Source organism: Pan troglodytes, chromosome 7 (assembly GCF_028858775.2).
Source record: "Pan troglodytes isolate AG18354 chromosome 7, NHGRI_mPanTro3-v2.0_pri, whole genome shotgun sequence".
Lineage (NCBI taxonomy): Eukaryota > Metazoa > Chordata > Mammalia > Primates > Hominidae > Pan > Pan troglodytes.
The window spans coordinates 8,897,166-8,910,056 of record NC_072405.2 but is presented as its reverse complement, the minus strand read 5'-3'; the positions used below and the strand labels follow the sequence as shown (position 1 = coordinate 8,910,056).

At 50.1% G+C, this 12,891-nt stretch overlaps 1 protein-coding gene across 10 annotated transcripts in view; it reads right to left on the bottom strand.

Moving 5' to 3' along the window:
* Window positions 1-9,146: 9,146 nt before the first annotated feature.
* ARHGEF10 (Rho guanine nucleotide exchange factor 10) overlaps window positions 9,147-12,891 on the bottom strand; it is a 146,659-nt gene continuing 142,914 nt past the window's right edge. For all 10 annotated transcript variants that reach the window (XM_016959043.4, XM_016959045.4, XM_016959048.4 and 7 more), the window contains one exon: window positions 9,147-11,039. In XM_016959043.4, coding sequence (XP_016814532.4) covers window positions 10,525-11,039 — 515 coding nt within the window. In that variant the 3' untranslated portion in view covers window positions 9,147-10,524. The remainder of the gene's footprint in view (window positions 11,040-12,891) is intronic.

Sequence of the window (12,891 nt, the reverse complement as noted above, 5' to 3'; positions counted from 1 at the left end):
TTTTACATGTAAAATATATAAACATATATTTTACATGTAAAATATATAAACATATATTTTACATGTAAAATATATAAACATATATTTTACATGTAAAATATATAAACATATATTTTACATGTAAAATATATAAACATATATTTTACATGTAAAATATATAAACATATATTTTACATGTAAAATATATAAACATATATTTTACATGTAAAATATATAAACATATATTTTACATGTAAAATATATAAACATATATTTTACATGTAAAATATATAAACATATATTTTACATGTAAAATATATAAACATATATTTTACATGTAAAATATATAAACATATATTTTACATGTAATATATAAACATATATTTTACATGTAAAATATATAAACATATTTTACATGTAATATATAAACATATATTACATGTAAAATATGTAAATATATACATAAATATATAAATATATACATAAATATATAAATATATATTTATATATATTATGTATATATAAATATATACATAAACATATAAATATATAAATATATATATAAATATATAAATATATACATAAATATATATTTATATATAAATATAAATATATATTTATATATATTATTATATAATATATATAAATCTATATATACATTATATAATATATAAAATATTTCAATTTGCAACACAAATAAAAATTGTAAAAGACATACAGAATACAAAACCATTACCTTAGGTTAAACAGGTGCAAAGTCACGCTGTCAAACTGGTACACAACTTTCTAAACACTGGTTTTAGTTTTAGTACTGGTGGCGATGTTGGTCCTTCCTGGAGGGTTCATGGCCCACAATTGTCACACTTTGAGCTGCATAGCTAAGGGTCACCAGGTGATGACTGAGCAATTGGCTGGTCCCGGAGAAACGCAATGCGAATCCGTGTCCTGGCAAAGGCCTCACCGTGCCAGATGGGCGCAGTTGGAGTGCTTCCCAGACTCAGTTTTTCCAAACAAAGTCTTCCGGCCGAATTAGGCAATACACTTGGGAAAAAGTAGTTGTGGGGTATAAATGTTTGAAAATGGCTGTAAACTATTTCCATCAATATAAGAGGACATCTAACTGCTCAGCCAAATAGACCTCAATGTCTTCTGACCAGGATGACGAATCGCTCCTTCCGGCTGCTGTCTGGGATTAAAATGCTACTGTTTGTAGGGTGCCAGGAAATCACTTTAAAAAACACTAACAGTGAAACTTGGATGGCCTCTCTGTGTAACACCCAGGCCTTTCGGGATGTGGGGATGCACGGGGTTGTGTACTTAGGAGGGTGCGGGACACCGATCAGCTGCAGAGCTTCTGCTCGGGCGCCCTGGGAGGTAGGTCAGCCGCCTGTGCAGCTGCATGGGGCTGGGTCACAGGGAGTGGTCAGACCCGATCTTCCTCCCCGGCTGCCCATCCCCCAGCTCCAAGGGTGTCTGTTCTGCAGCAGGAGGCGTGGGAAGTGAGGAGAGTGGGGGGCTGACCACAGAGCCTCTCCCAGCTCCACCTGGCTCTGTGGCCCCTGCAGCCCTGAAGCCCCCACACCATCCTGAGAGCCCCTGTTCCTGGCATCCCAGGCGGGAGCCTGCAGGGAGCTCTGGGAGCCACAGAGGAGAGGACTCGGAGGAGACCGGGTCAGAGGGGGGTTGGCAGGACCTTCCTGCCCTGGGCGTTTCCTCAGAAGGCTTTGCCCTCTTTCTGGGCAGCCCCAGCAGCTCAGCAGTCCCCAGCTTCAGTGGGTTCTTCGCTGGAAAGGACCTGCAATCCTCAAACTGCTTTGGCCTCTGCACCTTCCAGCAGGACCCTGCTGCGATCAGAACTCCTGTGTCCAAATTTTAACACACCAGAGAGTCTCCAGAGAAGTCGCCTGCCGTACCCGGGTCCCACCAGACAGAGCTGAGACAGGAAAGGGACTCTGGATCCTAGGGAACCACAGACCTGGAGCGGTGGTGGGCAGTGTTGGGGGCACCTGTTGGAATGGACAGCTCTCAGGTAACTCTTGAACCAAAGCACATGCTGAGGAAGGTGAGCGGTGGCAGGCAGGTGGCTCTGTCTGGGCTAGAGGATTGTGTCTCTTTCTCCTCTGCTTCCATTTTCACATCTCCTTCTCCGTCTCTGCCTCCTTCTTAAACAGACCCCTCTGATCAGGCTGGGCCAGCCCAGATAGTCCAGGGTCATCTATTCATTTCATGATCCTGAGCTCAGCCGCACCTGCAAAGTCCCTTTGCCACATAAGGCCACATATCCACTGTATCCAGGAATGAGGACATGGACATCCATGAGGGGGCTGCTGCCCAGCCGCAGGACACTGCAGAGAGGGCTGGGTGTTAGGGAAGAAGCAGAACACCACAGACGGGACTGCGTCTCAGGTCAGGGCCCAGCAGGCCTTGCTCCCCTCCAAGCTCCAACCGCTGCTCAGAGCCGACCCACTGCAAGCAAGCAGTACACGTTTGTTGAAAAATTGAAACCATCTAAGTCAGGAGTGAGGAAATTATGGGATAATCGAAGCAATCGCGGCCCATAGGGATGCATGACCGAGATGGAGGTTGGGGGAAACTGTTACTACATAAGAGCTCCTACCTACCGACCATGGGTGACACGCAGACACATTCCCATGCCTGATTCATTCGCGTCTCCTACTAGCTGCGTGAGGCAGCTCCTACTGGCTCCGTTGAAACAGATGTGAAGTAACTAGCTCAAGCAGCTCTAAGTCCACGTTAACGTTTGGGTTTTGGGGCCTGTGTGCTTCATCCGTCATTTGTGTTTCTGAAAAGCGAGATGAATAAAAGTTCCAGAATGGCAAACATGATCTTCAGGCCCCAGGACAGCAGCACTGAGTGATTCTGGTCACACGGGGAGGCAGCCGTGGGCACGCCTGTCCCTGGAGCTCACAGCCCCGGTGGGCAACCGTGGACCCACAGATCCCGGAACCTGGGTGAAGAGTTCCCATCTAAAGCCTGCACCTCCTCCAGAAAATCAAGAGGGGTCTGTTGTCAACTTCGAATATGTGAAAAACCAAGCCCAAATTTACTGCTCGTGCGAGTCAGATGTACATATGTTGAATTTGCTCAAAATAAGGTAAACTAAAATGTCTCCTGCCACCAGAAATTGTTCTTTCTGTCTCGGCTGAGTATGAATCCAGATCCCTTTAGGCTATGAATGTACTGTTGGGTTTGGCTTAGAGATGAATGAATGGAAGAGTGTTCACATATGGGCTAATTGGCACTGCTAACTCCTGCTAGCCTGTATGAGAATTCCATTTCATGACCTAAAGAAGAAACTTTTACAAATTCAAAATAGACCAACAGTGCCGAAATGAGACAGGCACAGTGAGAACAGGGGAGACGTTAGAGACCAGAGCAGGACCCCACATGCTGGCAACAAAAGGGAAACCAAGCCGTTGATTTTTGATTGGGTGGAAGATGGTGAAGATGAATCGTCCCCTACTTAACCGACCGACCAGGGTCTTCCAGCCTCTGTGCCATCGGCGTCTGGGGCTGTTCGGGCACTGCAGGATGCTTGGGGTGTCCGTGGTCTCTGCACTTGGAAGCCTGGCGCCCACCCTTCCCCTGACCTCTCCCTGTATTGACCAAGGTGTCTCCCAACATTGCCGAATGTCTCCTAGGGGGTGGTGGAAGGTGGAAATTGCCCTGGGTGAGACCCACTGAACTGGAGATGGAACGGGACTCTTGTATGTTAGCACCAAAAAAGCAATTATTTTTTTCATGAGCAGAAGAAAATAAACGCAAGCCCCTCACTGCTAACAAGAGTAGCCCCCACTTTACTTTCTCTCCACTTTGCTTCTTGAGCCTGTGCCTCGCACCCACAATCCAAGGGGTTGGACTCTGGACAAGCCTGTGGGTGTCGAGGGGAAAGGTGCCTTCTGGGTCACCCTGATTCTTGCACCATGGCATTTGAGCCTGCCTCCAGCACTGTGTCCAAAGACCCTGTCCCAGAGGCCCAGCAGGGCAGGACAGAGACTGGAGGCCAACGGCACACACAGGTGCCTCCTCCGCATCGCAGGCCTGCCCCACCCCAGCGCCCTCCACGCACCCCCGCCTCCACCACAGAGCTCTAGGCTTTTGTCATCGATGGTCAAGCATCATTCTAGAAGCCTGCAAAATGGCCCCGTCTCTTGTTTATCCTTGGAAAAGGCGGTTCTGCCACCCTTGGCCATGGGCCATCTACACAGGGTGCCCGCTTAGAACCAGAATGTACAGAACCCTCTGGATCTCAGAGGCTGCCGGCTCTTTGGGACTGGAGGGCAGCTTTCCAGCCAGCAAGCCGGGATTTGTCACCACCGTTTACAATACGCAGGAGGGAAGAGCCCCCGGCTGGCACCAGGGCACGGATTCCTGTGGGCAGCTTTTGTTTGGTTTCTGCTTCCAGCCCTTTTGTTTGTTTGCTGCGTGTCCAGGCCGGGCTCCAGGCCATGCGGTTATCGGCCCTGGCTGAGCCTACAGCTTTCCAGGGCCTGTCTCACTGCCCCTTTACTCTGTAATTCCAACCCTGTCATCCTGACTCGGGTCAATTCTGGTAATGAGGGCGGCCACGTGCCACAGAGCCAGGCTGCTCCACCCAGCAGGAGAGCAGCTCCTACCGCCCCTGGCCAAGTAGCCCGTGGCAAGACTCCCACACACGGAGCCGTGGTGTCCTCGTCTGCAAGACAGGAGTGAATGACACCTCGCATCACTAGGGCCGTGCTCAGAAATGCACTGATCATGGGGAAGGGGCTGCAGTGGCCAGCGCACCCAAGGGGACATGTGCCTTGCGTCGTCCCTGTCACCCTCACTCTGCAGATGGAGGAGGCAGCTCGTAGCTCTGATTTGACAGCTGACAGAAAACCAAAGAGCATGGACTTTCCCGTTCCTGCCCTAGCTCTGCCACTTTCTAACCAGGAGCCCAGAACTTGGTGCATTTTTGTTAGAAACAGCAGAAGCCATCGGACACAGGCCCGGGAGGTCAGGTAGGCACCGGGGGACCCCTGGGAGCATGATGGTGTTTTCAGCCACCAGAGGCCTCCGCGTCCACAGCAGCACACGTGCGTCCCTCCCCACAGCAGCTGGGAATGCTGAGTTCACTGCCCTGCTCCAACGGTCAGTTCTTCTCAAGGCCCCTTGAAACAGCTGACGGGAGCAGGGAGCTGACGGAGCCACCGGCTTCCCACCCGAGTGTGCACTGCTCAAACAGGGCCGCAGGGGCCTGGCGGGGAGCACCGTTTCCTGCCCAATACCAATCTGACTGGTACTGGGCTGGTCTTCCCAGGAAATTATGCCAAATTGAAGGAGCCACAAGGCTCTCTGTTGCTGGCAGGATGGACGCTCGGTGGGGTCTTAGCAAGGCCAGGCTTGGTGCCAGGGAGCCCACGATGCTGAGCTGGGGGGCCACACACGACCCCACCGCAGTGGCCCTTGTGTTCCTACACCCATTGCACAAACCGACTCTGGCCCACAGCCCCAGACAGACCACTCTGCTCACCCCGGGGTCGGGGGCTTTCTCTCTGGGGGGCATTAACGCAGACACAAAGACACAGGCTTTTGCTCATCCTCCTTCCAACTGAAAGGATGACTGCGTGCCCTGTGTGCAGCCGTTGTGTGCAGAGGCGTGTCCTCCACAGCTTCCCACAGGGCCTTCCTCGCATAGGACGAGACAGCCAGGGCCGCAGTTCATGCAGCAAGGACACGAGTGTCCCCATGCTCCCCCAGGGGCCGCACTGCTGTGGGTGGGGCAGTGCGATGGACACGGTCAGAGCCACCTGCTTCCTGCATTTTACTTCATTTTCTGAACCTGCTCGGTGCTGTCCCTAAGGTATCGTGTCCACCCCAGCCTGCAACTCACCCATCTCATGACAGCATTCCACGGGCTGCTTAGCTCAGAGTCGGCATCTGTTCTGGGCTGCAGGTTCATATCCCCCCAAATTAATATGCCAAGGCCCTAATTCCCAGTGTGATGGCCTCTGGGAGGGGATGAGGTCACCAGGGTGGGGCCCTCACGATGGGATCGTGTCTTTGTAAGAGAACTTGCTTCCTCTCCCCCATGGGAGGACATGTTGAGAAGGTGGCTGGCTGCAGGCCAGGAAGGAGCCCTCCCGACGACCCAGCCGTGCCGGCACCGGGATCTGACTTAGCCTCCAGCACAGGGAGAAATCAACGTGGTGAGGCTGCCCAGTCTATGGTGGTTTGTTCTGCAGCCCGCGCAGAGACAGTGGCCTCTGTATGGATCCTGGCGCCCAATTTTGACTGGGCCTAGTACCACCCAAGCTCCATTTTTCAAACGGGAGATAACTGAGAGCCTGGCTCCGCAGCTCTGTGGGCTGTGCTGTTACAGCAACATCTCAGCATAGTCATACCTGCATCACCATGAGGCCGGGCAAGGCGCCCGTGCTGCATAAGTGGCTCAGCAGGCTTTTCCCTGCTCTTGGCCCCATTCAAAACTGCCAGCCTTAGAGGCTCCCCAGAAATGAGTTGGAGCAGTCTTCCCATGTGTAGTGCATGCTGGGTCCAAACTCCAGAGGTCCCCTAGTCACTGCTCCCCAGAATGGCATGGAGCGTGGGGTATGGTTTGCCCTTTACCTCATAGGGTGTATCAGGGCATGCTCAGATGCTGAAACCCCAGAAGCTTCAATGATGTGGCAGGCCTCCGATATCTCCCAGCCTGAGGCAGACACCTGCATTCCTAGGTCACCTGGGTTCTCCCAGGTCCAGGCAGCATGAGATCATCGACACAGTAGTGACCCTGTAGCCTTATAGTAAAGCCAGGGTTGACAGCACAGTGGGCAAGGCAGTAAGTGTACTGCAGTCCTCGCCAAGTCAACGCAAACTGTCTTCTCTCCATGGATAGGGTGTGGAGAAGAGTGCAGTTGCTGAATCGGCAGCTGTGCTGATCTGTTCTGGTAAAGACGCTATTTGTCACAGCAGCTGTGACTGGAGAGACTACCTGGTCACGCTGCAGGACCCCACCGCCGACTTCCATCACAGCCTGGTGTCTGCAGTGCCCAGTTCCCTGAATTACATGGGCATTGCTGGGCACTGGATTTCACCATTCTTTGAGCCTCTGACAGTGGCTCTGATCTCTGCGATTCCTCCAGGAAGGCAGGATGGATTTACTAATTTGGTAGGAATGGGGAGGGGTGTTCAGAGCCTTCCAATTGATGGTCCCTAATTCAGTGGCTCTGACTTCACAGGTTAAGGAACCAGTGATGGTTTCTGCCAGCTGCCAGCTCTGTCCATCCCAATTATACACCTGGAGACCCATAGGCCCTTGTGGGACGGACATGGGCCTAACTCTACACGCCATGTGCCTTTCATAAGACCCCTCTACAGCCCAAGGTGCCGCTCTGCTTGTCTGCTCAGCGGCGACTCAGAGCCTGGACAGTTTCCAAGGTCTGCTCTTTCCCGTTACCACTGCAGTCTTCCCAGCACACGCATGCAGGTCCCTTTGGGGAAGCATCGACCAAAGGGACCTGCAGCCTACGCTTGGGGGTCCTTCCTCAGGTGAACCTGACTCCCCCTTCAGTCAGTGAGCTCCGAGCCTGTGAGCTGACTCAGGTGTGGGACTTGCACCATGACCTGCAGGTTTTCGTTCATTGCTGAGCAATGCCTCTTGGTGCCTTCCTGTCTCCGTTCGGGCTGCTGTGATGAAACACCAAGCCTGGCCACGCCTCAGAGGACAGGGGCCCCATCAGGAGGTGAGATCGTGGTGCCAGCCAGGCTCCTTGTTGATCAAGTTACCGAGGGTCTACCCAGCAGATGGGGGCCCGGAAGCTGGGGCAGACGCAGCCATTTGGCCCTGGGCTCCCAAGTGTCCTGCTGTCACTGGGTTAATCCCTGTCCAGGAAGAGCCCAGGGCTCTGCAGAGGAGAGGGGGGAATAAACCAGCAGTGGCAACCCCAAAGGGATGCTTTTTCTCTCTTGTCCCATCCCCAGGGCCTAAGACAGCCCTTGGCCTCACCTCTGACACTCATCAGGTGCTCAGTAGAAGCTTGTTGCTTAGCGAACGCACTTGCCTGTAAGCACGGCTTCATTTGTCGGTGATATGCTTGTTTTCCTCATTCACTGTAAGCCTGTGAAAGCAGAACCCGTGTCCTGGCATAGCGGGAGTTCTTTGTAGCCCACGTTGTCCAACCTCTTCCTCCCTCAAAGCCCTCCCGCGTCTGCCTCTCTCAGGATCTCTGGAAGTCTCTCTTCTCTAGGAGGGCAGAGGGAGGTAAGGAGTCAGTTACACAGACCCCACTCTGTCCATGTCCCGCACCATCCATCGTGTGGAAAGATTTCTGTCCCAGCAAGTTAACTTTACACATCCATTTCATCTCTCCATGTAAGGTGTTGGCCCTGCTCTGGTAAAACACCCATAATAGGAACATTTTACAGGAAATTCATGCTACTCATGACATAACTCAAAATGGAATGGCCAAGTATAGGCTGGGCATGACTGTGAAGTCAGAACCACTGAATTAGGAACATCAATTGGAAGGCTCTGAAGGCCCCTCCCCTTTTCTACCAAATTAGTAAATCCATCCTGCCTTCCTGGAAGAATCGCAGAGATCAGAGCTGCCATCAGAGGCTTGAAGGGTGGCAAAATTCTGCCAACCAACTCCTGGCTCACAATAGGAAACTTAGCACTTTGGGAGGCTCAGACACGAGGACTGCTTGAGGTCAGGAGTTTGACACTAGCCTGGACAACATAGCGAGACCCCATCTCTACAAAATGTTAAAAAGAAAAAAAGAGTTAGGTGTGGTTGTGTGCATCTGCAGTCCTAGCTACTCAGGAGACTGAGGTGGGAGAACTGCTTGAAACTGGGAGGTTGAGACTGCAGTGACTGTGGGAGCCCAAGGGGTTATGGTGAGCCATGATCACACCCCTGCACTGCAACCTGTGCGACAGAGGGAGCCTTTGTCTCTTCAAACAAATAAAGAACATGTACATGAGTTGCTTGAAAGATTCCCAGCGCCTACTTCCAATTCAGAGCGCTGTGCTCCACGCAGTTGGGTACGTTGCTGGGGTTCAGACACGGAGTCTCCCCAAAGCAGCAAGTGGTGATGCAGCTAGGAACGGGCAGGCCAAGCCCCCCAAGCCCCCCGAGGTTGATGTCCCTTTCCACTTGACACAGAAAAGAGGCAACTCATCCTACTGCATTTTAAAATAAAAATACTTTATTGATGAAGTCAGACAGCAGCTAACAGTTTGAGAAGCTTGGGAAGAAATCACTTTCACATGGGGGATATATGCAACCTAGAACATATTTGGCTAAGTCATAAAATTAACATTTTTAGTCATCTGTAAAGTGCTGAGACATTTATTTCTGGTGACTGCCTGTGTTAGGATTTTTTTCTTGTTATCCGTCCAGTAAGTGAAACATTGAAATACACGTTCAGCAGGATGGCGCTCACTAAGTATGCACCTTGACATGATGGTGTGCACTCATTATGCACGTTCTCACGCGGGGCTGGCTCTGCAACTGCAGAATAGAAACTGATGCGTTCTGCAGAGGAGGCGTCTGCACAACAGACAGGCTGGCCCGAGGTCACGCCTCTTGGCCTGGGTCCCGCTCAGTGACAGCAGCCAGCATGGCCTAGCACCAGGAGTCATTCGGAGTGTGCGTGCTAAAGCAGACACAGCATTCCAGGTCAACAGGGGCAAGAAGCCGCACGAAGGAACTAAGCAAGACTTCTCTGCCTATCTCCTCTAATACTAAAGCACACACTTTTCTCCTGTGGATAGTCACTCTATTTATACGAGAAGGGAGGAATAATTTGGTGTCGATGCTTGAGTCCAAATGTTGATAGGCACTGAGCATTTTGGTTCAAAGCAAACATTATTTGTGAAATGCTACAGATAATATATTGACTGAAACATTAACTGTTAATTTTTTAATAGAAAAATGCAATATAAAAATATTACTTTGTTAAAATATACAGTACACACATTATACCACTTTGGAAAACCCAGCTCACTTCTGAAAGCAAACCATGCTAACTGGACTGGTAGGTGTTACCTGGCTTTTAAAATTGTTAACAAATTTTACTCTGAAATTCAAAAATATAGAATATAAATAAAAGTCGTGAATCTGAATCAGGTAAAACTTTTAAGAATTGTTAATAAATGCCTGCACTACTGAATACATATATTTTCTCATAAATTCTTAGTCTGCAAATTCTCTAATATGATACAATAGGTCTGACGCTGATGAAGTTTAACATTTAGTATTTATATATGGACTACAGCAGTCAAAAAGAATGTGGTATTTTCCCAGAACTGCACTCAATTACTCGAAAATTGCATCAGTCTTCTGCCTTCGTGAGAAGTGCTTGTAATTACTTCTGCTGTACAGAAGAGAAGGAAGGAATTGGCAGGGACACCACCATTACGCTATTGCACGTTTCTCCCCCAAATACTGTTTTTAATTTATTCCCAACCAGTGTAGACACAGCTTAACCACTCAGGCTGTAGGATTAGCTGAGAAGTCACCCTTGATTGCAAATTCTGACAGCAGAAGGCGGCCGTCCTGCTTATATATTCAGCAGAGGGATCTGCCAGACCATGACGGTCGGCGCCAGCTCTTCCTGGTGGGGCTGCCGGGCCTTCCTGTGCACCCGGCGGTGGCCCTGCCCTCCACAGACCACCAGCGCGGAGCTGGCCTTGGCTTTCTTGGCCCGGCGTGCTTTGCTTCTCAGCGAGACAGGATCCTTCAGGAGGTCATAGATGGTGCTGTCCTCTGATCTGTGCTCTAGAGAGCTGGAGCCATGAGACAAGCTCAGGGACCCAGATGAGGAGGACAGGTCGCTTTTCTGAGTCATCGATCCCAGCGAATCTCCCAACCAGATGGCTGCGTCAGGGTCGCCCTGGCTCAGAGATGAACCAGCTCCTTCACTCGGAAGTGCGTCCTTCTGGTCTTCGTCCTGAGGCTCGGGGCCGGGAGCCAGGCTGTCCCTGGATTTGTCCTTGTCTCTCTCGTGCAGAGCCGTGGCCAGGACGATGAATTTCACAGGACTGTTGTGTGCATGGTAGGAGACCATGCCTCTTCCTGAAAAGGGAAACAGTTCAACAGCTGTCTTTTAAAATAGGCAAAATTTGAGACAAGGAAGCAAAAAGTGCAGGGCTTAACCCCAACGCATTCCTCCTTGCCCAAATAACGAAGCCTGTAAGTAATTTGCATACTTGAATAATAAGCTACGATGAAAATATCTGGATTATATTCTTCTGCGTTTTTACTTAATGTGAAAAAGGCTTTAAAAATGATTTTCTAAAATAGAAAGTTGTGTTTTCCTCAGCACTATTTCAGTTCTAATACTCCTACTGTACTTTTCAAAGTAATAAAATAGTCATTTTTCCAATCTGCATAAAATACCTTCTTACTTACCCTATGGAAATATCCCAAATTTTCCTAAGTCTTGATTAGAAATATTAACGCCTGAAATGTGTTGGTTTGGGAATGAAATGACTAAACTACCGGCTGCCTGCCATTTTTCATTACAAAAACGTTCTGGGGTTCAGAAAAATTTAACTCTACAGTTTGATTAAAATTAGGACTTTCAGTTTTCAGGTGATGTGATTCAAATTTTAAAGTCACGATCGTATCAGAAACACCTGCAGGTCTTCTTAAAGCCACACACAGCCCCGCAACCCCCACACTGATTCTGTAAGCATCACGTGGGCCTGGCGTGTCTTCTGGATGCTTTGTGGGTGACATGACATAATGACAGGGGCACGTGTCCTTTCCCCAAGTGCTTTCAGATGAAACAGGCCCCAGCCCTCACCATCATCCTACTCTGGCCAAGGCAGATGACATCACTGAATCTTCCACCGTGGTGAGAGTCCATTTCCCAAAGGGGAGAGTGGCAAAGTGAAGTCTGCAGGGAGCAGGAGCTGGGGGGACTGTGCAGGGACAGGGCCGCTCATCACCTGGCGAAGCACACACCTGTGTTCCCTGCACACCAGCGATGCTGCCCCTGGGCATGCCCCCAGAAGGAGCTTCTGCCCATGTCAGCAGAGCCAGCCACACAAATATACAGAGGCTTGATGTGTAATGCAAATGGGTAGCACCTAGCTACCATCCAAAGAAACACAGTGAGTGCACGTCCTTTCAGGAAGCACGTGGCTACCCATCCAGAGAAACAGTAAGAGTGCACCTCCTTCCAGGATGCACCTGGCTATCCATCCAGAGAAACTGTGAGAGTGCACCTCCTTTCAGGGAGCACCTAGCTACCCATCCAGAGAAACTGTGAGAGTGCACCTCCTTTCAGGATGCTCCTAGCTACCCATCCAGAGAAACAGTGAGAGTGCACCTCCTTTCAGGGAGCACCTGGCTACCCATCCAGAGAAACTGTGAGAGTGCACCTCCTTTCAGGATGCTCCTAGCTACCCATCCAGGGAAACAGTGAGAGTGCACCTCCTTCCAGGATGCACCTAGCTACCCATCCAGAGAAACAGTGAGAGTGCACCTCCTTCCAGGATGCACCTGGCTACCCATCCAGAGAAACAGTGAGAGTGCACCTCCTTTCAGGGAGCACCTGGCTACCCATCCAGAGAAACTGTGAGAGTGCACCTCCTTTCAGGAAGCACCTGGCTACCCATCCAGAGAAACAGTGAGAGTGCACCTCCTTTCAAGATGCTCCTAGCTACCCATCCAGAGAAACTGTGAGAGTGCACCTCCTTTCAGGATGCTCCTAGCTACCCATCCAGAGAAACTGTGAGAGTGCACCTCCTTTCAGGATGCTCCTAGCTACCCATCCAGAGAAACTGTGAGAGTGCACCTCCTTTTAGGATGCACCTAGCTACCCATCCAGAGAAACTGTGAGAGTGCACCTCCTTCCAGGATGCACCTAGCTACCCATCCAGAGAAACAGTGAGAGTGCACCTCCTTTCAGGATGCTCCT